The 26,378-nt window shown below is 38.4% G+C and overlaps 1 protein-coding gene across 1 annotated transcript in view; it reads right to left on the reverse strand.

The window, feature by feature from the left end:
- Positions 1 to 15,075: 15,075 nt before the first annotated feature.
- Positions 15,076 to 26,378, reverse strand: part of MYOF (myoferlin) — a 67,110-nt gene continuing 55,807 nt past the window's right edge. Inside the window, exons 40-54 of the mRNA XM_050339917.1 lie at positions 25,781 to 25,879; positions 25,099 to 25,224; positions 24,226 to 24,381; positions 24,022 to 24,113; positions 22,489 to 22,659; positions 21,815 to 21,963; positions 21,460 to 21,599; positions 20,384 to 20,472; positions 20,210 to 20,305; positions 19,484 to 19,625; positions 19,057 to 19,156; positions 18,009 to 18,202; positions 16,678 to 16,787; positions 16,184 to 16,331; positions 15,076 to 15,726 (exon numbers count right to left, since the gene is read on the reverse strand). Of these exons, the coding sequence (XP_050195874.1) occupies positions 15,691 to 15,726; positions 16,184 to 16,331; positions 16,678 to 16,787; positions 18,009 to 18,202; positions 19,057 to 19,156; positions 19,484 to 19,625; positions 20,210 to 20,305; positions 20,384 to 20,472; positions 21,460 to 21,599; positions 21,815 to 21,963; positions 22,489 to 22,659; positions 24,022 to 24,113; positions 24,226 to 24,381; positions 25,099 to 25,224; positions 25,781 to 25,879 (1,848 nt within the window). The 3' untranslated portion in view covers positions 15,076 to 15,690. The remainder of the gene's footprint in view (positions 15,727 to 16,183; positions 16,332 to 16,677; positions 16,788 to 18,008; positions 18,203 to 19,056; positions 19,157 to 19,483; positions 19,626 to 20,209; positions 20,306 to 20,383; positions 20,473 to 21,459; positions 21,600 to 21,814; positions 21,964 to 22,488; positions 22,660 to 24,021; positions 24,114 to 24,225; positions 24,382 to 25,098; positions 25,225 to 25,780; positions 25,880 to 26,378) is intronic.

The raw sequence follows: 26,378 nt of genomic DNA on the forward strand, positions 1-26,378 counted from the left end.
GACCTCCTAAGAAATTGTATTCAGCTGTAGTTCTCTCTGCTTTGCTAAGATTAATGAATTTTAGTGCTCAAAAGGCCAAGTCTGTGTTCATCAGAAGCAGGAAACACACAGGTGGGTGCTTTTGTGAGACAGGATAACAGAGTCTGGTGAAAATAGCTTTGATGTGAGCAGTGACCAGGTCAGACATAGTATGTCATAGTAAAACTTGATTGGATGAGTGAGAACTGTAACATATGGGTATATATGTTGTTTTCCAGACACCCTAAGCATCTCTGATTTATACAGAGGCCCCCTATATGGACTACTCTTTGACACCCCCTCCCTGCCTCCCCAAGTTATGTTAGGTTTTGGAGGGGTGAGGATGATGCTGAATACATGAAAAGGCTTGGAGATTTTTTTATTTGTTTATAGTTTTCGGCATTTCTCTTTGGACTTTTAATGCTGAAGTGATTTGAAAAAGGTTTAGCCCCTGGAACATTTTGTTTCTCCTGACAAATACTAAAAGGCATCAGCCTTTAAAAAAATCAGAATTCCAGTTAGAACTTAGACTTCCCCAATAAGATGATGACAGAATCTAGAAATATGTTGGGTTTATACCTTATGATAACAGTAGTGGTGAATAATTAATACTCTCACAAATACAATCCAGGATTTGAAAACAAAATGAAATATTTAAAAAAAACCCTCAAACCAAAACACACCAAAAAAAACCAAACAAGAAAACCCCGCTACAACAAAAAGAGCACCTCCTTTACACAAGATAATCATTGGTTAAAGCGAACAACAGTCCTTGAGGGCTAAAATTCCATGTTGAGTTGGTTAAACATCACTCTTGATGTCATTCTCTACCCACAAGGGAGGCTTCAGGTCTATGAAGACAGCTAAGCCATGCAGAGGGTGAATTTCAGACACATCTGCCCTGAGTGCTTCTCTGTTGGTCAGGTGTGGCCTGCTCCCACTGCTGATTACATTGGCTTTGATTTTGTCACCTACTTCACTCTGTACACCTCAAAGGAAATAGAGGAACCTGACAGTAAGTCTGCCTGCTGTTCCAACACGAAAGCACTTACACCTTCTGTTGGATCCGTCCTGAATTTTTGTATATGCTGCTGGTCATCTAGAAACCTGGTGTGTGTGAGATGGAGTCTGGACAGGCATCTTCAAGCCTTATTAGAAAAGGACTGATAAAGAGGGATGGATGAACAGTACAGTAAAATAAGCCCTTGTTTCTTAGGAAACCAAGCTAAACCCCTGAATTGGTTCAGTCTTTTAATAACTACTCAAACCTGTACCCTAGAAGGGATTTGGAAACATTATTACTTTCTGGATTTGTTTTTTCCTACTGTATTTGTCTGGTTTTATGCTGCCTCATGTTGGCTGGTACAGAAGTACTCAAATTTGATGAGTTTAAGGTACCTTGCAAGGCACTCAATACAGCTTTTCAACCTGTAGGTGCAGAAAACTTAGAAAAGTCACGTCAAAGAATCAAAATTTTGAACACTGGATTCCATGACTACTTCTGTCCCATTTAACCCTAATACCAAACTCACTCAATAGGACAGAAGAAATAGTCCCTAGGATGAACCATCAACTTAAAAAATGTATTACACTCCCTGCATTTCCCATTGCTGTCTGAACGTTCCCTGTTGTGCTCCCAGTTTATGTTTTAGGAAAGATTCCCACTCCTATTCCCACTCCTTAGGAGATTCCATACTCCTAAGGATGTCCATCTTGTTTAGCATCAGCCACTGTTAATATCACTGAAGTTGGTGTGTCTGCAGAGTTCAGTGTAATTTAGTACAAAGAGAAGGCTCTGGTCCCTAAAGCAGGATAGCTGTGATACCCGTGAGGGACCACACATGTTCTCAATGGTTTATTTATATGGGCATGGCTTTGACTATAAGCAGTAGAGAGTTTTTGCTTTTTCAAATGCTGTTTTCAGACAATGGCTGTGCGATTGTTACATTGAAATCCCAGAGAAAGCTTTCTTTTAGTAGATTAAACCTTGGACCAGAATTTAATAAATCCAGCTACTCTGGCTCCTGACCTGTTTGATAACAGCGAGGAAAACATTTTGTCACCATGTGCTTGATACTTACCTAATTAAACCTGTTCACATGCACTGAAGCTAGATATTTTTACACATCAGAGCCAAGAGTAAGAGTGTTTCACTAGAATGCAAGATGGCTTAGTCTGATGTGACATTTATCTTCACTCATCAGAAGTGCAATCAGTGGGGAGTTACCCAGATCTTTGTTCACGAAGATAAATGTCAAATGTTATCTATCTACATTCTCATATGGTGTCTATCACCATGGTATCTGAATGCCTTCCAAAGCAATAATGTACACAAATTAGACCTAAACCAGTCAGCAAATGATCACCATAAAGATGTCACTGACAATTTTCTGGCAGTGCCTGTTTGGATCGAATCTTTCCTGTTTCCTTTAATTGGGTAACAGACAGTGAGAGATAAGTTTGTGTAATTATTGGGGGGACAAGAGGGGAGGGGGAATTACAAAAGATAGATTGGACACCATGATGGAATACTGAATTCATAATAAATTCTTTCTTTCACCTTCCTTTGAATTTTTCTTTCTGCCCAGGAGGCTAAAAACATGTTCTCTCTTCTAAAGTTAGTCTTGGAGTAAGTACTGCCAACAAGGCCAGGTGTAATTTAAAAATATTTATGCATTGTCAGTTCTGGAATTAATCTTTCTTAATTGAATTGACATGAACTCATGTCTGCAGGTAATGTAAACTGTCAAACACTTTGCCAGTGACAGCATGTTGGTCAGGGTGGTGAAGTTAATGAGAGATCTAAATTATGATGGAATATCTTTGTGTTGGCTTTGGAGCCTGATGTTTATAAATGCATTAGTAAGATCACATTAACTACAGGCTACAGACTCTGGAGTTCAGAAGGGCTAATTACTTGTATGCAGTTTCTGAAAGAACCATGGATGAGATATTTTTACCTCAGAAACATTTTAGAAGTATATTTGCTGCAGTGAAATTTCTTTCCCTTGAAATACATATAATGGAACTTTAAAGTGCAATGCATTTCATTTGATAAACAGTGCTTTTATAGTCTGGAAATACAGATTTAAAATACACATATCAAACCATTTACTGACGCTGTCTAGGAGGGTCTCACCCATTTCCACTGATAGCAAGTTCAAGCCTGCAGTTATCTGTTAGCAAAGCACTTAGCACATTCTAATAACGATGCTTTCCTTCCATGGCAAGATGGAATGACTGTTAGCTTTCTGAAATCCAGAGAGTGCAGGGGGGATACTGCTGAACAGAAATCACAGATAACGTTTGTGTTGCAGGAATAAAATTAGCAGACGAGCCTTTGCTCAGTGAAGCATCATGGTCTCTGTGACACGCTCAGGGGCGAGGCTGCAGACAAATTTTAGTGAAGGGAGGTAGGAGGTGATGAATCCCATCTGAATGTTCCGTCTTCAGAGATGAGTACTTGATTATGTGCCATAATAAGTACTTGCAAGTATAAAACTGCTTTTGGTGCTAATTAGAGTTTAGACCCTCTTTACTGCATGCAGGCTGGGCTCCAACAAGGATGCTGATTATATTTTAAACAGCAAGGCTTTTATCTTGAGGTAGCTGGGCAATAAGAGAACACCTGACTGATAATCATGGGTCCAGTTATCCATTCTTCCAGGCCAAAGAAACAGGGTTCCTAGATGGAGACAAAAAGCCAAAATGTTCAAATATCAGTTTGGTATTAGGACAGTCTTCCTGTGGGCTTAAATTCAGGACAAAAACCAAAGGGTCCTGAAAGTCCCTTCAGCCCTTTTAACAGGCAGAATTCTGAACTGATAAAAAGTCCCTTTCCACACTCAACAGATCTCTAAATAGGAGAACTAATGAACACAGTTTAGTTCTTCTGTTGCAAACATTTTTCAAGAGGTAAGATAATCCATTGTAAAAGTAGGTCTCCTAACATTTCACTGTCTTTGGGTTGTGTTAGAGTAAATTAGTTTCTGAATAACTTAAGTTCATAATTCAGGTGTTTATAACTTTTGAAAGATATTACACAGGAATGTGGACTTAGCTTATGCTACCTTTATTGCCAAGGTGACCTTCCCAGTCTTCAACAGAGGTTAGAGGTGTGAAGGAAGAATTTCTGTAGGTAAGTGAACTGAAGCAGATACAGTTTGAAGCAACCTTGTTTGTTATATGTGGGAAATGTGAGGTAGTATAGTAAAGGTAATATCAACTAGTAACTTTGAAACGTTTAAGAAATTCCTTACCTGCTGTGACAGTGCTTTCCATAGATGGTTTACACAGTGAAAGCATAGGACTGTTTGATACATTTGGAGGAAATGCAGGATGAATTCAGCCGTGCAGCTCTTCTCTGCATTTTATGCAAGAGAATTCTTGTTCAAAGACTCTTGGGAAGTGGAGGCTCTGCAGATTGTCAGGGTAGCATGTGACTAAAGAGCTGTACAAGAGCTGAGGCTGCTGAGGCCCAGTATGGTCCTGAGGGAACCTGGTCAGCAGCCATATGGGACCTTGTATTCTCCTAACCCTGGCTGTGCCCTCTCTTAACTTCCTTAGGAATAGTAATGTCCTCCTAAGACCTTTGTTGACCTAGTTTTATGTATAGTTAGAAATTTTGTTCTTTGAAATAAACAGAAAAAGAATTGGGGAAAATTAATAGTGTCTTTTATAAATACTAATTTCATTTTATTTTCTCAGGTAACATAAGGGCACTATTGTTTATGAATGTTCTGTGATATCACAGACTGATGCTTGTTATTGGTCAGACTCTTCCTTTCCCTCAAATCCTCCCTAAATGGACATCCTTCCTTGAGCTCCTTAGTGATTCTATGTCCTATGCCAAATAATTGATTTTATTGGGTTTATTCTGAGTTATAAGTTAAGACAAATGAGTTTAGAATTGAGTTTTGTTTGAAACATACCATTTTGGTTTGCATTTTGTCATTTGCTTTGTCAGGCATAAATCTTCCAGAAATATGTACTTATCTGAAGGAACTAAGAAATACATTTTAGGTGTAGGGGTTTTATTTTTGACTGTCAGGTTCTGCTAATAGTGAATTATACAACACCACAATAGAAGTGGTAACTAAGAAGATACACTGACATCTCTGTGGGCAGGTCTGCTTTGCAATAAGAAATGCATTGCACATAAAGAGGGAGATAGTGCATTTATTTCTTGGTGTAACTCTGTCAAAGTAGTGTTGCATTTGTGAGAAACCTGGTGTGCTGTGATCTTTCTTTTTTAACAGTCATGGATAAGTAATGTAGATTTTTGGAAAAGAAGATTTTTGAGAAAGCATCTTTAGGTGGACCTCTTGGGGCAAATCCAGAAGAAGGCCACAGAAATGACCAGAGGGCTGGAACACCTCTCCTAGGAGGAAAGGCTGAGAGAGTTGGGGTTGCTTAGCCTGGAGAAGAGAAGGCTTTGTGACCTTACATCACCTTCCAATATGTAAAGGGGACCTGCAAGAAAGCTGGAGAGGGACAAGGGCATGTAGTGATCGTACAAAGGGTAACGGCTTTAAACTGAAAGAGTGTAGATTTAGATTGGATATTAGGAAGAAATTTCTTGCTGTAAGGGTGGTGAGACCCTGGCATAGGTTATCCAGAGAAGTAGTAGATGCCCCATCCTCCGGAAATATTCAAGACCAGGCTTGACAAGTCTCTGAGCAACCTAAGCAAGTTGAAGATGTCCCTGCTCATTGCAGGAGGTTGGACTAGGTGACCTTTACAGGTCTCTTCCAGCTCAAACTGTTCTATGATTCTATGATAGCAGTCCACAGAAGCCATGTTCACTGATAACAGTTATCATCAGATCACTGCTTTCCAGTGGTTGGGGGTTTTTTCTTTTTTTTTTTTTCCCCTCCACTAATTGATTTAATACAATTTTTCTCCACTAATAACATAAATCATTAGTGTTTTTCATTATATATCTTCTTACTAGCATCACAAACCATGAAAATTCTGTAAAGCCACATTATTACAAGGCACTGGCTCATATGGCACTGAATATACTGTTAATCTGTGCCTCCTTTTGATTTCTTCCCTGTTACTCATTCTCCTGCTTATTGAATGCACAGAGAGGCAAAAGACATTTACAAATAGCTGATGTGAAAAATGCTGACCCAGTAAGACTATAGTTCACTGAGGACTCTGGAGCTGGTGCCTTCATGTTAGCACTTGGCTTTCACATCAGGGTTTGTGTTATTGTGTTACACCTGCCAGCAATTTCCATATGGTTTTTCACTTATAGTCTTATGACTGAAGTGGTAAAGGATGTGTTGGAGTAGACCAGTTCATGATGTTCTGACTAGTGTTTCATCCCATTCTTGTAAGGTCTAGATGATCTTCTGATTAAAATTACATTATCTTGTTTAATCCTTTTGAGTGTTAATGTGGGTCATATATATATGTTTTATATTCGTACCACTGAAAAATCATCATGGCTAGGCTTCGTGAACGAAGATTTGAGAAGGGCTCTACCCACGCTTGCTGCAAGCGCGCTGATGGCTAAAAAGGCCAATGCGAGATAGACAAGTCCGGTTGCAGAAGGCACAGCAGAAAGACTCCCCAGGTGATATCGACGAGACGCGATTCTTTCTGCGTTGTCTTTTCTCCTCGAGAGTGATCCTGCGTGTGTTCTCAAAAGCAGCAGCAGCGTTATAGATGGTGTGTCTCCAGGCCTCCCGATTGGAGGCCAGGGTAGACCAATGGTGGTGATCAATATGGCCAAGGCTGAGGGATTGTTTCAGGCAGTCCTTGTATCTCCTCTTCGGGGCTCCTCTCTTGCGGCAGCCAGTGGCAAGTTCCCCATAGAGCACGATCTTAGGGAGGCGGCAGTCCTGCATCCTGGAGACGTGCCCTGCCCAGCGCAGCTGTGTTCTCAGCAGCATGGCCTCAATGCTCGTGACTGCTGCCTGTTCAAGGACAGACGTGTTGGTCACATAATCCATCCAGTGGATGTTTAGGATTGTACGGAGGCAACGGTGATGGAAGCGTTCTAAGAGACGCAAGTGGTGGCTGTAAATGACCCATGATTCAGATCCATATAAAAGAGTAGACTGTACAATGGCTCTGTAAACGCTGATCTTTGTACTTCTCTTCAGGTGTTTGTTTTGCCACACTCTTTGATGGAGTTTACCAAAAACTCTGTATGCCTTTGCTAACCTGTTATCTATTTCTGCATCAATCTTACCGTCTGAGGAGATGATGCTTCCCAGGTAATTAAACTGCTGGACTGATTTGAGCTCTGTTTCACCAATGGTGATATGGGGATGATGGGAGACTTCCTGAGGTGCAGGCTGATATAAAACTTCTGTCTTCTTCAAGCTGACTTCCAGTCCAAACAGCTCAGCAGTCTCTGCAAAGCAGGATGTTAAACACTGCAGAGCTCCTTCTGTGTGGGCGACAAGAGCGGCATCATCAGCGTAAAGCAGCTCATGGACAAGATGATTTAAGGTCTTAGTGTGGGCCTTCAGTCACCTTAGGTTGAAAAGGCTCTCATCGGTATGATATCGAATGTAGACACCATTGTCTTCATCGAGGTCTGCCATGGCCCTTTGGAGCATCATGCTGAAGAAGATTGTGAATAGAGTTGGTGCGAGAATGCAGCCTTGCTTCACACCACTGGCTATTGGAAATGGCTTGTTTAATCCTTTTGAGTGTTAATGTGGGTCATATATATATGTTTTATATACATACGACTGAAAAATATATATAAATAATTTAACTTTGTATATAAAATAACTTAATCCAGGACATACTCATGAACAATGAAGTAGTAACAGTAATAATAATACTCATGAACAATGTAGTAGTAGCAGTAATAATAATAATGGACTAGGACTTAAATTAGTAGCTATTTCACCTAATTAATAGCTAATTCACCTAATTAATAGCTAATTCACCTGGCGTTGTCTCTGTGCAATAATAGAAACAGCTTGTATCCTGTGATAGGCTTGGAGGAGCTTATTTGATTGGAACCACCAGTAGAGAGGTTAATTTCTGATCAGAAAAGTGGGGTGAAATTTAATCACTTCATTCTGCATAAAAAGAAGACATAAGTTCATTGAGCTTGGCATTTCAGTTAGGTGTTGTTCGTTTTTTGCAGATAGAATGAAAAGGGTCTGCTATAGCCTGGCTTGTATTTCTGAGAGCTTGTCACAGCTCCGACATTACATTGAGCTTATCGGGTAGGTTCCTCTGCCCAGATTAGATGTTGCTGCTGCTACCATAAGCAATTCTGGTATCTTTCTGCAGCTTTTTCTCTTTACCCCATTCCAGTTGTTTTCACACAAAAATTTCACAGGTTTTTGTATTATTATTTTTGTTGCATTCAGATGAAAAAAAATTATAATAAGTGAAATTTGGTGTTTCTAGTTTCTTAACTGGAAACTCAGCTTCTGAGCCAGTAGTGACTAGCTGCAGTGGATATGTTTAACAGAGTTGAAGTTTTGTGGAGCTGGTGGCCAAATGCTGAACAATTTCTGTGGGAAGGTGTTTCGGTGGTGCAACAGCATCTGTACTGCCTGAGCTTTGCAAAGGTAAGACTGATTTGGAGGCTGGCGGAGGTGAAGGTGTTTTCCCAAGTGCTCCAACAGGGACAAAGAGCAGATCAGTCGCTAAACCAATGCTAACAACAGAAAATCTCCCACGATGTAGCGTGCTGGCTTGGCTTTTGGTGTGCAAGATGGATTTGTAGCTTCAACCCATTTTTTTCCCCTTAGTGCCCTGAGTGCACAAGTTTGTTTTCAGGGACTTATGCTAGTTTGGAGCAGGGAAGGTACGGTTCTCTTTCATTGCTTTGAGGGATTTCCATTCAATTTTCCTTTAATTTGATCATCCCTGCTAATCGCATAAGGGAAGCTTAGAATGTTAACTGAACAGATAATTCTTGGTTCATGTATATGAGTGAGAAGAATTCAGATTTGCATGAAAATAGCTATCCTCAGGTTAGACCTTTACATTTGGAAATAAGCCCTTTCAGGTCTATTTTCCCTCCATTGTTATGTGTTTTATTTAATGTGAATGGTGGATGTTTGGGGAGGGACAGACGTTTGTTTGACTATTCAGATGCATTGGCAGGGTTTAAGTTGGCACAGCATGGATCAGGGCAAGATGAGTGGAGACATCTCATTCCTATTTAAAAATACACCCACATATACTTGTGCAATTGAAGTAAAATTAAATCCTTTCTTGTAACTGATTGCTTCTACCTGTCTACATTTTGTGTGCTTGTGTGTTTAAGCTCACAACACAGTGGGACCATCCCATTTTCTTTCACTATATTTTAAGGCAAGAAAGAACAAAAAGCTGGAATAGGTCCCTGGTAACAGAGCCTCTGTACAGCACCACCAGAAAAAGATCTCACTAGGTGTTCTGGTTCCTGTGTTTCTTGCATGAATACTTGCCTCTGATTTTCGTTATCTTTTTATTTCTACTTTAATATTTTAACACTAGCAGTTATACATATGAATACACGTAGTGAATATACAATGCAGGTTTTTGCATGAGGGCAGGTGGATTATGTGGAAGAACGTGTATATTTTGGGCTAGACTGCTCTGACGTGGGCAGGATTGGTTTTAAAAGATTAATTTACTGCCTCCTACTCCAAAACTGTAACTCTTTAGCTTTTAAAAAAGCCCACTAAATTCGATCTCCTCTGCCAGGCCAGGGATGCATCAGGGGTCCTGAGCAGGAGCTCCTAGAGGTGCCGAAGCCGAGTCGCCTTTGGAGGTCGGTGTGTGTTTCCAGCACAGGAGTCAAGGCACAGGCTGAAGAGAAGGTGCTAATTAGCTGTGCTGTCACTTCTCAGCCAGAGAGCGATCTGAACAAAACACTTGTTAACTATGAGAGTTGAAACAAAGGCTTCAAGTATCGGGGAGTAAAAGCAGGGCAGATCCATATACAAAATACTTCTGCACGTTTCTCTCCTTGGAAACACGGGCGTTAAGGAACCTGGAAGTTTCCTGCAGAAGCCTGATGCTTTTCTCCGAGACAGTGATGTCTAATGCTTCGTTGCTAACTGGAGCTGTCACTGTTTTAGGACGTGTTAATATGTGTCTTTTACATTTAGAGAAACTCTTGGGCATCTTAAGGATTCTTTATCTCAGCTGCTAAGTTGTCCTCTTTGCAGTGTCCATCCTCATTCTTGGTACATATGTGAACTGGTGGCTAAGTACTTTTTTGTCATTTTAATTTTATGTTTTTTTTTATATTTTTATTTTCCCATTATATTTATCCTCCTGTGAGCAAACAAATTCTTCTGAAGGTCAATCCTGTGTTGTTGATGTATTCTTGTCTCCCTGAGATTGCCTGCAGTCCTGAGACAGAGGCTTGGGGCAGAGGAATTGCTGACGACTCAGTTTGGGGATATTTTGTTTGATGGCTACATTAGCTTAAGGTATTCTTCTCAAGGCTGTAACCCATGATTTCTTTCAACATACCATAGTACTATGGTTTGAAGCAAATAAGAGAAGAGTCACACACTACAAAAAAATTCAGAAAGGGTGAAGGGATTGGTGATGTTTCCTTCTGTTCTAAGTCTGATTTTGTTATCAAGAGCATGGTAGTGAATAGGAATAAATATCTAAAGTTAGTATTGCCACCAGTGCCAATGCATTGTGAAGCCATGGCCCAGCTAGAATGGTGACTCTGAAGCTGGTCCATGATCAGTTTTTTGTGGTATTTGACCTGATAACCCAAACAGTAAGGAGTATGCACTTAAGGCTAGAAAACTTGGGATTTCAACAAGAAAGGGCATCTTTCAGAGCTATGAGTGCATAATCCTGCTCCTAGTTGCACAGTCGTATCTGAGAGTGGAATCCTGTTCTGAGGATTACAGTAAGCTTGGGATGTGGTGAAGTATTAGAGCTAGTTTATTTTTAAGGTTCTCCTAATATGTAAATGCAGGAAGGTATTACAGACTTTCTTTGTTCTTACTAAACCAAATAATATGCTCTGCCAGTGTGTTCCAACAGTCACCTAAAATCTGCACTAAAATGTCTCTCTTAGCCTTTTGTAAATTTTTTGGCCTTTAGTTTGAAGGGTTTGAAGGGGGAGAGGAAATCTTCCTGTGGGCATATGCATAGTTTTAATATAGTCCCTGAAGAAAGGAACCGATTTATGTTCTCTACCTCTGTAGCTTACTTTGCATACCTGTTATTTTCTCATTCCTCTGTCACTTTCCAGGCTAGCGCTGATGTCTCAAGCTTTTCTTGTACAGGAAGCCTTATCCTACCTGATTCCTCTTGACTACTTTAATTGTCCACATTTGAATTTTTATTAATTTATAATGTGCCTTGAGACCTGCATCAAAATCAAATAAGAAGTTTGAAAATAAGAGGATTATGATTGATGGAGCACTGTAACATATTCTGGGTTTATTCAGCATTTCCTGTTTGATGAAAGCTCTAACTTTATTCATTTTCCTAATTGCTGTTTCACACTGAGGGACAATATGTCAGCGACAGCCCCAACAGACACACAGCTGTGTGAAGAGGTACTGCTGGGAGTTCAGGTGCTTAGATGCAAACCTGTAACTGTTCCGTTACTGCCCAACAGCATTTAAGGTTTATACAAACTCTTGAGTCACTCCTAGTTTTGCATCTTTTCCTTTCTGGAAATGTGTATGCCTTCTTACAGCTGAGCAGCTTGGCACTAACCTGCATCATGACCAAAAGCTTCAGTACCTCCAAAGGCCTTGGCTGATAGGTTGTGCAGTACTGACTCTTGTGCACTTTCTTGTAGAAGATGGTGGCAATTGTGTCTTCTTTCGTTTTACCATATTTGCTTAGCAGTGACAGGAATTACACAGTAGACTGGAAGTGCAGGTTCAGTTCACTTCTCTGCCTGAAAGGTTTAAACCAAAATCTGCTGCCTGGCTGAGTGTGCGGGGCTGTTACTGGCACATTGTGCTGGGCTCACTTTCTTGCACTGCTGCTGTGGTGGCAGCACAGTTGCAGAAGGGAATGGAGGGGAAGTCATTTGGTTGCAGATCCGTGGTGGATGCTGGCACCCTGCTGCAGCCCTGAGCTGTAAGGCATGTGAGGCTCATGTAAGACATGTTGTAGCTTCACTGTCTGTCACTGACCATCTCTAGGTAGCTCCCCTGAAGGAATTCAGCTAGCACCTCTCTTCTGTTCTGGCACTCCAGGATCCCTCTAAGGTGGCTGGCAGTCCCACTGCTCTATTCAGGGTGTACCTCCTGCTGTGTTCAAAATGCCCCGGTGCTTTTTGCTGCAAGTCCTTGACACCTTGTAGGTCTGGGAAAGGAACAGAGTGGCCTTGGAGTCTTTCATAAGCACTTAAAATGAATGCAGAGTTTTTTGCAGGCTTCAGGGAATTACTTTTTTTTTTTCTCTGTGATGTTCTGCATCTTGCACTTGTCAATGGATTTGGTCTCGTAGCCAAAGTAAAGATTACAAGGGAGAAAAACTTTTTCAAAGTATAGCTTTGTGATCAGAGCATGGTCAGACTCAACAGACATACTATGTATTTCCATTTGCTTTTGCATATGAATTTTTAAAGAACCTGATAGTTATCTGTCAAAGAATTGTCTAATTCAAGTCCCTGTCTGCATACATGACAGCCTGTCTGTATATGTGACATGCACATCTGTGAGCAGTGGCAAGTACTCTGTAAAAAAAGCTGTGTAGTGTTTTATAGCTGAGTAGCACTGACATAAGATTCACCACCAAATAATGCCATTTCACTCTTTGGTACTGCTTTCAAGTTGCTACATAGATAATTATGCATCGATGGACGGGAGTGGATACAACAGCACTAAAGTCAGAAGGGACCAGGCTTGGAGTCGCTTTCTTTGTATATAATATGTGGGTTCCAAAGGTGCTTACAGCTGTGTTTTTCTAATACAGTTAGAAGTAATGGACTTCATGGATTTTTTCCTCTTAACTATTAGATGTATCTTCATCTCGAAATGTGAGATGTGTTTAGGGTAGGAATAAAATAGAAGTACTGCAAGGCCATGGTGAACACACGAGACTTGGGATGTCATCTTGTGGTTGTTCAAAGAAATGCAAGAACAGCTTGTAAGTATGGGTGAGTTTACTAACTCTTTACATTAAGCTGATAGAGGTGATAATTTTTCTTCTTACTGACAGTAGTTTTTTACCTCCTTATAGCCCATGCCAGTGGTAAGGGTTTGGGGTGACTACAGCAAGCATATGATAGGAAGTCATATACTGTACTAGTGTTCGAACCTCTGGTGATGGCAGAGGCAGGAGGACTTTGACATATTGCTGCTGGTTGTTTTTTTTTTCTTTTTTTCTTTTTTTTTTTTTTTTTTTTTTTGATTGTTGTTGTTTTTTGTTAAAAGGACTTTCAGTTTAGCTTTAGCCTTTCCCTGGCTATTCCAGCTGGCTAGCAAAACAAACTCATAGAAGGAGGAATTCCTGGGGTTAAGTAATTTCCTGTAATCAGGAAGAGTGATGCCAGGCACATCTACGTTCTGCCCTCTTTTCTGTGGCCTTACGGGCCATTTGACTCAGTTGCTGGTAACTGAAGTGGCTCAGAGCTGGCCTGGCCGAAGGGAACATCCCAGTTGTCAGTGTGCAGCAAGAGCAGCAAAAGTTGTGCCTACATGGGGCTAAATCTTGAGTAACTGTTCCAACTAAGCAAAACCCTCTTGCATGTTAGAGTCCTGCACAGCAGCTGCACCAGAAATTACAGATTTGACTAGTCTTGTATGTAAACATGAATGATCATATTTTCTTCCTTGTGAACATGTGTAGTTTTTTGTTTGTCACTGGAGCAGGCTGGCAGACAGAGCAGCTTCTCAGACTTTTCAGTTTTTTTAATAGCACTGCCTAATTGTAATGAAATGATCAAGCCTATGCTTGCTTGGACAAAAAGGCATCTGGAAGAGGGTGAACTCGACTCAGAAGGGCAGTACCTGCCACTCTTCAAATGCTCTGTGAACAAGCTTGCTTGCATCTCTGCTCCATGCTCTTTGAAGTTAAATGCTTTCTAATTACAACCCTTACAAGCAACACACTTTCTTGTCTTACATGAAAATAAGACTGCTGTGATTTTGACCATTTGTCAGATTTATGGCATTGATTGAGACAGATTTTAATAGTGGATGATCAAACATTAGCTCATGCAAATTGCTGGTTATTTCTGGAGTGCTATTTCATCATTAGTGGAGGGACAATCCATCTGGATGGTGATTAGTTCCAGCTCAGGTCTCGTTCATTGGTCAAAATGCTTGAGAGTTTCTTAACAACTAAAAAATAAGAGTGGTGTTGTTCTTGACAGGATGACTGCTGCTTGCTCCCCTCTAGCCAATGGAACTTCACATTCTGGAAATTATTTTACATAATACCTTTACTCTAGCTTCTTTAACAGAATAAAGTCAGTATAATTTATTATTTTACTTGACAAGTACATGCTTATGTTACAGTACCATCTGTTACGTGTGTCATTAAAACAATGACAAGTTTTTCAAGACTAATTAATTCTTACAGTTATTTTTGCCATCTTTTTAAAGACAGGTGAAGTCTTTATCCAGCCAAGAGTGTGACAATCATACAAAGTACTGATACCAGGTTCTGCTGCAGATTTCCTTCACTTCAAGGACTAGAGGATGTTCAGAGATGCTTCTGCTTCAGTTTCCCATAAAAGTAAGGTGGAATCATGGACTATGACCTGATTTTTAGTGCAGATTATATGTTACTCTGCCTTGAGAGAGGAGACTGAGGCAAAATGAGATACTTCTAATGTGCAGATTGGATTTCAAACAAGGGTTCAATTTGGGTTGTGTATACTCTTGTGTTTTGATTCAAGATCATCTCTAAATACAAGGAGTACAGTGAAACCATTCAACAGATTTAATTTCTTTATTAATTTTCTAATTAATGAATACATTAACTAGAACTTTGTGCAAAAGCATTTTCTTTTCTCTTCACTGTGCAGAAAACAGTAATATACGTTAGACCCCAGGCCTGTGGCACTACATCCTCTGATAGACACTATAATTCCTAATACTTTGGAGTTTTGTAATTGATGAAGAAAACTGGAAACTTGAATTTTACTTATGGATAACTTTATTTAAAATTTGTAAATTATAGTAAATAAAGCATAATTATTTATTTCTATGCACATGAAGTTGTCAAGATACATGAATAGTGTTGTCAAATCTACAGTGTAGTAACTAAGAATTTTAAGCAGCATGATGCTGAAAAAGTTCTAGAAATAATGTCTGACCCTTTGATTGCACTGTGATGTTTCTTTGGTACACATAAGCAGTGGTTGTTTTTCTTTAAGTTAAAATGCAAGGAAATGAAAGGAATTCTCAAAAGGGAGTAGCCATTAAAAAACAGAGATAGCAATAGCAGGCAGCCTCCTGAGGGATTTTTGTGAAAAATCCAGTTTAAAAGCAAAGAAGTCAGAACTTCACCATTTGTAGATATCACTGAAGTAAAAAAATGTCCATGAAACGTAAGGGGAGGTTTTTTTCCTTGGTTCTTAAAAAACATCTTTCATGACCTCTTGAACCTTGGCTAACCCTACTGAAAGTCTTAATTATCTATTTTACAGTTCTAAATACAAGCAGGTACAAAGGATGGAGGAGCCTGATTTTGGTCCACAGCCTGAGGCAAAAACTCTGTACTATTTAAAAAGATGAGGTAAAAAACTCTTCTTTAAATTGGTTTCACAATCTTCATTGACAAATAATTCTGTGGGAGGAGGAGAGAAGAAACAAGAGAGGTAAAATGATGTACATAAAATACTTCAGTGTAGTTTTGAAAAAGACATTCAAGATATTAAAATGGATCAAAATGTATTTAGGGTGTGGTAATTTCAGTTAAAATACAGTTAAAAAAAACAATCTTTTTCAGCCTAACACAGACTGAAATCCAGATTCTAGAGCAACTATTAACTAGTTTCATTGTGTAGGTTATTAAATCTTCTAAAACACTCATTTGCTCCGGCGTTAGTTAATGGGTTAGTCTTAACCTAAATTTTGTTTCTCAGTAAAAATCAGCAGAATTTTTTTACAGCTGTTAAATATATATGTCCTGCTAAAACAGAGCTGAGAGACTCCTGTCTGAGTGAGGAGTGTATCCTGCTGATGACTCCCGTCTGAAGTAGCTTCCTACCACAGCTGGAGAACAAACATTTAATAATTCTTACCGGCAGCGAATAGAGGAGCACTGCTGCAAACAAGAGCAGAATCAGCAAGATGATAAGGCCGATAAAGAGCCATTTAAACCTGCGCCACACAATAAATTTCATTGTCTTGCAGGGATTTGTAAACCAGAGGAAGGAAGTATCTGGTCGGCTGCATTTTAAAAGAAACAAATATTATTCATACTATAAAAACAGGAAATACTTATGCATGAGATTATGACACATTACAACACACTGTTTGGAGGCTGAAGAAAACAAACAATTTTGTAATGCAAGATAGCAGCTGCAGTAAACATGTGCCATTAATATTGAAACCACCTTGCATTTTATCTTAATGAGGATAAAAGAAGGAAACAAGAAACAAGACTGGCTTTTATAAGTAAAGTTTTGCAAAGGATAACTGATGCCAATAGACTACTACATGTGGATTTTGTCAAGAACATCAGAGTAGCTAGATATTGGATATTTCTAAAGCTATTGGGAGAAAAATATCTTACTTTGGTAGATCTAGTTTGGGGTTCATGTTGGGTTCATCTCTTCCTTTACCAGCTGGTCTTTCTTCAGCTTCTTTTTCATTGACAACTTCCAGTGTCATTTCAACTTTACCCTTCAGAAAAGAGGTGACATGAGACAAGGGTCTCATTGAAACAGCACTAATAGGACTTGCTTGGCACTTATACAGCAGTACTTCCAGTTTGGGATCAGCTCATTGTGTGCACCTGTGTGTTTCCCACTTCCTTCTTAAAATATACTGATTTCTGTACTATGACAGTGTCACAACACAGTATCAGGGAATGGCACATAGAAAAAACCAAATCATTGTACATAAAATTGTTCTGTTAATTCATCTATAGTTCTGTCTAAAGCTATATTTTTTTTTTCCAATTTAGCAAAACAAAAGCAGTCCTTTGAAGAGTAACACAAGGACTGCGTATTTTCCAAATGACCAAGCATACTGCTTTGGCTGGTAGATGTTTCTGAATATTTTTCCTCATTTATTAAATTCCAGTAATAAAAGTTTAAAGGCAAAAACATTAGAAAGAAGAAGCGGACACACTTGAAAGGCTTAATATTCTGTAAATGATAAATATACATTTATATTCTTCACAGAATAGGTTAAAATGCTTTTGGTCTTCTGAATGCATTCATAATCACAAAGCTAATCTGGGTTCTCAGTACTGAAATTTTTTATTTGCTGTTTACAAAAAATCCTTTGGATTTAAACTTTTTTCTTTAGTCTTTAATGCATTTAGGATGTCTCATGTTTCTCCCATGCAATAATGTGATAAAATTACAGAATCACACAATCATTTAGGTTGGAAAAGACCTCTAAGATCATTGAGTCCAACCTTTGACCAAACACTATCTTTTCAACTTAGAACATGGCACTAAGTGTCACGTCCAACCATTTCTTGAAGATCTCCAAAGATGGTGACTCCACCGACTCCCTGGGCAGTCCATTCCAATACTTAACAACCCCTTCTGTGAAGAAATTCTTCCTGATGTCCTCCCCTGGAGCTGCTTGAGGCTATGCATTCATTCACACAGTAACTTAATTGGTTGCTGTTTGGTGAGATAACATGACTCAACCTGGCACTGTAGTCTTTCAAGTTAAACAGGGTTAAAACCAAATGAAATAAATTAAATATTAAGCTCACACTTTAAAACAAAAAATTGTTGCTGGACAAAATCCTTGAACTTATGTGTGTATTGTTCTACTTACCCCTCCTCTGTCCAACCACTGAAAGATAATGGCTGAGAGACTCTTTATAGTCTTTGTAATTTGTGAGCATGTTTGAAGTACTTTTTAAAGAAGTAACAATCATACCGCTAAAATACGGGAGCCATCCTTTTCAACATAACATGGCCACCATCCTTTCATGGATTTCTGTTCAAAGAGAGAGGCGGTCCTGGAAGCTTTCTGAGAACTGTCTGCCTTGTATTCTGGAATCATGCCTAAATCACACTTCTCTGGAACTTTTGCTGGAATGATTGTTTTATGTAAGTCAAGTTCCACAAAGCCTAGGAGGTGGATAAAGAAATAAACACTGCATAACGCAACCTATCACACAGCACAGTGGTTCAACATCAACCTTTTCTATCTCTAAACATGTTATACAGGAAAGACACATTACATTCTTCTTTGTCTGAGGATGTTGTGAGGCAGGGAACTGGGAAACATCAGGCTATGTTTAAACCCACTTGCTGGTGTTGATAAATTTGATTTAACAAGATCACTTCCCCGTTCTTTAAAGTAAGATCAAATGCATTTTTCTACTTACCCCTTACCTATTCTTAATAAATCTATTAATATTTAATAGAAGATTTTCCCTCAACACACCTAAACAGAAGATACCCAAATACAACAATGTAATATGTTATTCCTGATAGTTAAGCGCATAATTTATCTACCTTTAATGACAGTTATAAATCATCTACTTGTTTTCAGATTTTGAAGCCTATATGGTTTGTATATAAGCTAAAGACTTTGGAGCTGTCTTAATACAGGGCAGAGAATCTTCTGCAGAGCAATATGTCCAGAAGCACAGCATTATGTCAACACTCTTACTTTGAACTAAAGTAGTCTTGTTTAAGTAATTTTACATTATAATTTCATGCACTTGGTGAGAGGGCTTACTTGAATGAAAAGTAAAGTATCTTGATAAAAGTAGACTTTTACTGAGTGAATATTCACTCATTCATTCATGATCACAAGTAAGCCTGTACTGTGAGGTAGACCAGGAGTTTCCCAGTATTTGCATGCTCAGTTTCTCACTCTGGAAACACAGTCCTTATGTCCTTATGTGATCATTTAATATCATTCATTTTTATATCTTTCTTTGAGACAACAGTAACTATTTTATTAGAAATCTTACCCAGATAGTCATCCAAGGAGAATTTGTCATTATCCCATATTTGAATGATCAGTTTGGGTGGGATTCTGAATTCTGTCTTGTCAAGACTCCAAAAATGTTCCTAAAATTTTAAAAAACAAAAGCCAAGCACCTTTAAAAATTACTTATGAAAATTCAAAGCTGTGGTCAGTTAGTACCTGTGAATTCTGGGATTGGTGGATGTATTAAGGATCTGATCTTGATCTTGCTCTTGCTAAAGACTGCTATTGTTGCCAGTGTGTTGTTCCTGGCCCAAAGGCAAAACTATATCTGGTCACAATAGCAGTTTGAGAAAAGTATGTGGAACTGAGCCATGTCAGAACTTCTACAGAGTTTCAATATGTAGGTACAAAATGATCAGACAAATTATAATCCATATTCTAAGTACTGAAATCTTTAGAATACTTACTTTTTTGGAAACTACACAGAGTTGCTCTGCTGGGAGATAGTCAAAAGGAAAAACAAATCTCCAGTTAAAGTTCCCTTCACCATCCAATGATCGGTAGTGAACATCAGTTTTCTGCTTATTTTCTTCATTTCCAGGCATCCATCTGAAAATACAGAGAGACGTGTCTGGTGTTTGCAGTGGGACTACCGTGGTGCTTGTTTGCACTGTAACTGTGTCAGTAAGGCGATGCAAGCAAGTTGTATGAGTTGCTCATAGAGAGCTGCAGAGTTTTTCATGCCCTTTCTCAGTTTGGTTCCAATTTGGCACAGTAAATAGGAGCATCTGAACTGAATTTCTCATCTGCTAAGACCAGTTTTGTATCAGCAGTGAGTTGCTGAGTTCCTTTTTTAGGAGAAATTAGATCAACAGCCTAGTAGCATATTTCTCTGATTTCTACTGAATTTTTTACAATAAGATCAGGGAACATAAAAATGAAGAACCCACGTTATGTAGCACCAAATCTAACTGCCTTTTCAGTTGCTGCCCATCTCAAGAGATGAAATTCTGGGATCTTTCACCACAAAGTAGCTGGTCATGCTTTATCTCATAATACTTCTGTACTTCTCTGAGGTTAGCATTTGACTTGGGTGAACCAAATAATCCTTGGAACCTATGGTCAAGGTATTCCCAGGAAATCCTGAATGTTATTCATTTGTAAGCAAGGGTTACATGACAGAGTGCTCGTACCCCTTCACATAAATGTCACTCATTTCTTCCCCTGTGATGCTCTTTTCATCCAAAAGGACATCTTTGGTGTTCCAGACAATCACCCGCAAGACATATCTAAGAGAGACGGGGAAAGAGAATTGAATTGCCTCTGTCAGGGCTGCCAGGTGCTATGTAATATATAGGGATACTCACTTCTTGGCTTTTCGGGGAGTGATGTTGAATGGAGGGCCTGGTGGTCCTAAGCTTTTTGGGAAAACATCAACCCACATCTGGAGCTTTCCCTGTAGCAGTGGAGAAGATGAGTGAAGGAGTGTTTGTTGCATACAGGTTTGTCATGGTAGTTGCATGGAACTGCTTATTGGCACACTCAGTACTAATTTTAGTGACCTACCTCATGTTACCAATGTGTCACGGGTTTATGTTTATAACACAATGTCAGAACTTCTACAGACTTCAGAGCAAGCTCAATCCCTCATATTACAGAATCTTCTTCAAATGAACAATGCCAAGAGTTCAGAAGATGGTAGGGACATTAATTCCTAGTGAATTCAGTGCAAGTTAGGTGCCTAAATAGTTCTCACTGTTCTTTCAGGGGCGGTATTCAGCACAGTGTCATACAGGTGGCTGATAGTTTGCAGCTGGTGGCCTATCCAGTGTAGGTGAACAGGCCCCTTAACTACACTCTGAAGTAAGGCATCCACTGTAGATTTTACACTCTATTTCAAATGTAAGCCCCTCTATTTTTCAGAGAAGATTTCTGGTTTCTGCAGAAACTTTCTTAAAAAAACCCCAACCACTGGTAAGTCAGGCAATGCCAGAAAACTAATGTTAGCCTTCGTTCCTTTCTAGCAGAGATGTCCAAATTAGGACTTCGTGTTTAAAGTTGCACCTCTAAACCTTGTAGATAATTGGCAAGTTTGGTCTCATTTGCTGAATGCAGCTAGAAAGCTCTTGAGCCAGGCCATCTCCTTTATTTTTGGTGAGGTATAAATACATATTCCAATTTATTTCAGTAACAAAGTTATAAATAAATCTTTCCTAATTCCCACTCTGTCAGTGTTTAAGATGCCACTTGGAGGTCTTAATGGCAAAACATAACTGTCTTTTGTTATGTTTCTAAACTAACCTGCTTTAGATTTTCAGCCAAGTAGAAATGATTTGTAGCCCCGTTCCCCCTGAGTGATACCACTCTATTGACAACATGATATAAATTTCAGAATGCTCCATTTCTGCATTCGAGAAACCATAAGTACACCTGTTTACAGTACCTGGGAGATGTTGGGCTGGAAGGTGCTATATAAGGTCCTTGTCTCCACATGTTCAGGTACCAATCCCTGTGTTCTGAGGATATGAAGGGCTAGCCGCTCTTCACCCGGACCAAGATGCTGATGCAGAACTTTGTTGGCTTCTGAAATAAGGGAAATGGGAAAAGAACAGGGACTCATGAAGCAAGATTTGCATTAGAACTTTAAAATTAAAACCAGATATTTAAAGTTGAGCAGAAAAATGCATTCAAATTTGAAAACAAAGATTTTTTTTAATATTCCATAAATCCTTGAAAAGTTTTATACTTGTATCAATATGAATTTAAGACAGAAATATAAAATAAGTGAACAAACTCACCAGCTTCCTCCAAAGTATAGTCTCGTCCCCCATAGTTAATTTTTCTGCCATTGTCAGAGATGACAGGAGGAGCACAGCCTTTAAACCTGGCTACATTTTGCAATAACTGGGTGGGTTTTAGTTGATCACGCCAGGTATTCACACCTGAACTTTTAGGAAAGCAAAAGAAACACATCCTAAAATTATTTACTATGCAGGGCATTTACATAATACATAAAATGTATTTATTAAACTAATTCAGAAAGGGCAGCACTATAAGTGACTAGACTGAGGTCATCTGAGTTTGATACAGTGACATAATTTTGTATCAGCTCAATTACCTTCCAAGACAGAGTGCTTTTTTCTTTATATATCGAAATAATTTACACTAATAGATGCTTCCTTATTTATTTCCATGAGTAGATCAGACAATACTGTTAAGTGTGAGATCCCTGGACAGAAATAACACACATTGCTGTATTAACAGAATATTAAAATGTTTGAAATCATGATTTTCATTCAAGGCTCTTCTGAAGACTTTACAGCTTCTCTTGGAATTCAGATGATAGAATGAGCACAACAAATATCCATGAGAAGCCATAGCATTGTTTTATGACCATAGAATTAATTGATTTTTTCAGAGACTGGGTACTTGATCTTAAAGATAAAAATTTTCAATAGACAAAATGACTTACATCCAATACTGCTGTGGGATGCCACAGTGAGATCCATAACGAGAAAGGAATCTGTTCTCAAGATCAATTATGGTTTCACCCACTTTTTCATCACGAGTCAATGTATCATAGTCATAGACTGAAATTTTCAGATCCTTTTCTTGAGGCAAGAAGCAGCTGAGTTCATACATTCTAAACATAAAAATGCCCAGTTAAGGCTATTGCTCTGTTAAGCAATGTTTCTTATTCTTAATATTAAAATAAACCAACTAAAAAAGCACTTATTCATTTATTTTTGAGCAATAGCCTTTACAAGATATTAAAGGGAGGCTTCCAATGCTGATAAGTCCAGCAGTAGTTTCCATTCATGCTCCAATTTCTGTTTGTACTTATTAATAATTTCATTTGTACTCCTCTGGAGACTACCTCCTTCCTTTCTGTACAATGTATTACTTAAATGTTTTCTGTGCAGCAGCTTGAATTGGGACTGAGAAAGAAACTGGTGTGCCTCTCCCAGCCACTCTGTAAAAAGGTTTGATAGTTTGATGGTTGTTCAATCCATAGTTTCTCTATGATTAACATCTTTTAATTTTTTTAACCACAAATGCAGTAGGATCCTTAAAAAATACAGTCCAAATGTTAAGCTGCTATGACTAGAAGAGCTTATTCCGTCATCTAGCTGTCCTACATAAAACAGATATAGAGTTTTCTCAAAATTAATTCTCTGAATTTAAAGACATGCAGCCTTGTGGTTTCTACTACTGCTGAATCCATTACTATTTATGTAAAATATTCCATGGTTAATTATTCTCTGCATCTCTGTTGTTTGTTTTATTTCTAGATAAACTTTTGAACTTTGACTTCCAGAATAATTTTGAAAAAACCTGGAATTTTGAAGGTACTTTGTATCTGTAATCAATCCTCTTTGCTGTCTATTTCTTTGTATGGTCTGAACAACTGAAATCCTGTAGTGCATCACTGCAAAGAATTCTTTCCGAACGCTTTGTGATCCTCCTAGTCCTCCTCTCCACACTTCCTAATTTACCAAAATCCTCCTCCAACTCTGGACACCAAACCAGACCCAGAATTGCATTAATAATTATAAAGATGAAGTAACCTTTTCATTCCTAATTAGTAGTTTTAATTCATATATTTCAGTGCTATCATTTGCCTTTGATGGAAGGATCAGTGTGCTTGGGAATGCAGGTTAAGCTGATTACTCGTTGTGACATCCAAGTAGTTTTCAGAGTTAAAAATTTTTCCATATTCTGTAAGCATATTTTGTTATCCTTACATGCATAGCACAGGGTGGTTTTAAGATAAAGACTTTGACTTCATGCAATTTACCCATGTGATACAGAAAATCTATAGCTTAGCCAAACTTCTATGTTGTCCAATGATATCAAAGGGAAATGCCTTATACAATTTTACTCATAATTAACTGTCAGTATACATCTATGAATACAGCATTGGATATTTCAAATAACAGTTTTTCTTAAAAATGGAGAAACATCCTAAAATACAGTAAATTGAAAATACAAAAAAGTTTGTTACCTGCCAAAAATTGGGTTGAGAGTGTTCGGCACGTAATTATCTCTGTCTTCAATTACTTTTTTACTTAGAGATATTTTTATATAAGGATCACACTATTAAAAATAAGAAAAAAATATTGTTAAGGAATAGTTAGGAAGAATTAAGTTTATTTAAAATATACTACACCAATTAGCTTGCAAACATTCCATAAGCGAAAAGTCTCACCAGCCCATTATTATCCTGGGGTTGAAGCTGCAGAGCTCGAACAATATAAATTCTCACAATACACTCCTGAGGCCCACTGTCTGGCAGCTCCCGGAACTGGCGGGGAGGAGCTGGAATAGTGGGATCGTCAGGCAACGCATAGATTTTAAAGGATCCCTAAAAAGTAATATAAAGACTCAGTCAAGATAAATGTAGAAAAGTCACTCAGCTAGGTTTGTTTTTTCTTATTTATCCTACACATACACACTCTGGTTTATACAGGAATAGCAAAATTAGAGCCTGATCCACAGTCACTTGGAAGTCTTTTGTTTTACTTTAATGCGTTCGGGACAACAAGACTTACTGAAAAGGCAAGGTCATATCCTTTGGCAATTTAAATTAATTCAGCTAGTTGTATGTCAACACAATTACTCAGTTTGCTCCAGCTGAGACCACGTAACAACTATTTTGTATTTGATGCTCTCCAAAGGCATCGTTTAAGGCTTGGTTTGTTTTTTCTACGTTAGCATTATTTTAATCTATATAAGTCACAGAGACACAGAAATAGTAGAAAATACCTTTTTGAAATTCATTCTAAAAATGTACTTTGCTCAGAATGTCTGCAGGTGAAACTTTAGTCTGTTCAAGAGGTTATCTGGGAAGGTTCTGTCCCACACATACCAGGGAAGATTACCTTAGCAGGAACGATACTTATTTTAAATTAACATGTATCACATTCTTTTATACAGAAGGGTCTGTACCTAAGTAGTTACAAGCAACTTTTGCCCCTATTGATGCACACATCCGTATTTCACCTTGCATGAAGACCTACTTTAATGATAACCCCTTAGATTGCAACCATCATTTGGTTATTGCCCACCATTTGAAATTTACCTTGAATTCCCCAACCACTGATGGATCGTCACTGTCCTCAGATTTGCCTCTGTATAATTTAAATGTATCACAGAAGTCTGTCAAGTTATTAAACTCAGGTACTTTTTCCAATTCACAGTCATATACCTTAAAAAAAGAAAAAGTAAAATGAAAACAATGCCATTTAGAAATTATCATTTTTGTATCAAAGTGGAAGCAAATGCAATGTTTGGAAAAGATGTGATCAAGCTTCATGTAGGCCTTGTTAAAAACAGGGTGAGTATCATGCCATACGCTTATTTTTACTTTCTTCATTAGGTGTATTAGATAAGAAATAAAAGTGGTCTGACTTCAAATTTTAACCAACAAACAGTAAAAGTACTGATCCTCTGTGCTCATACTTTATCAATGTATATGTTTATTTGGGATCTGCCTGGCACACAAAGAAGTCAAGAGTAAAATTTTAAAAAAACTAATGCTATTAAACTCTTAATACATCTCCTAATAAGTGTAGTTAAGTAGAAGAGAAGTAAAGATATCTTAAAATTTTCATTTCACCACATGAATTAGTAATGAACCTTTACAGGAAATCAGGTACAGTTAAATTTAGAAGAGCATTTAAAATAACAGAGGGCACAGCTCTGATCAGGTCTTGAGCCTATAAACTCTGAGATACATTAATTTATTCTATCCTGAGCAATACCTTTAAAGTGTCATATCCCTTTTTAATATACTGTCCACATTTGTCATGTTCTCCTATTGAAGCATAAAATTTGCTCCACCAATCAACAATTTCTTCCTCCTTAAAGAAAAGCAAATAAAAGACTTATTTATTAGGAGATAAATCCTCTTTTATATCATGCTGTACAGCAATAAAAATGAACAATTAAGTATCATAGAAGATAATATACTCTAAAACTTATTTAGGTAATATTAAAACTTAGGTAATATTAAAGGTTCATCTGAAAGAGAATTAGAATGTAATTAATTATTAAGGCTAAAAAAATGGAATGTCTCTTAGCCAGGTTTAGGTATCTAGTCTATAATTCAGCTGTGTTGATAGTCAACAGCCAGCCACCTCCAGGTACGTGATTAATTTGGGGAGGTGTGTGCATTTCTCTCCTCCAGCTTCTGGCAGGGCAGTACAGCCTAACCCCCTGAGCTCCAAATTACTGGAGTCAGAGGATGTGCAGGTACACTTTGCTGGTGCAGTCATTGCTTCAGCTGGTAAGGAGAAACATCATCGCACCTGGTATTCGTTACAGGGATTGCGTGACTGTAAGAACTACAGTGAACACGCT

Source organism: Myiozetetes cayanensis, unplaced genomic scaffold (assembly GCF_022539395.1).
Source record: "Myiozetetes cayanensis isolate MyiCay16 unplaced genomic scaffold, myiCay2020 scf10, whole genome shotgun sequence".
Classification (NCBI taxonomy): Eukaryota; Metazoa; Chordata; class Aves; order Passeriformes; family Tyrannidae; genus Myiozetetes; species Myiozetetes cayanensis.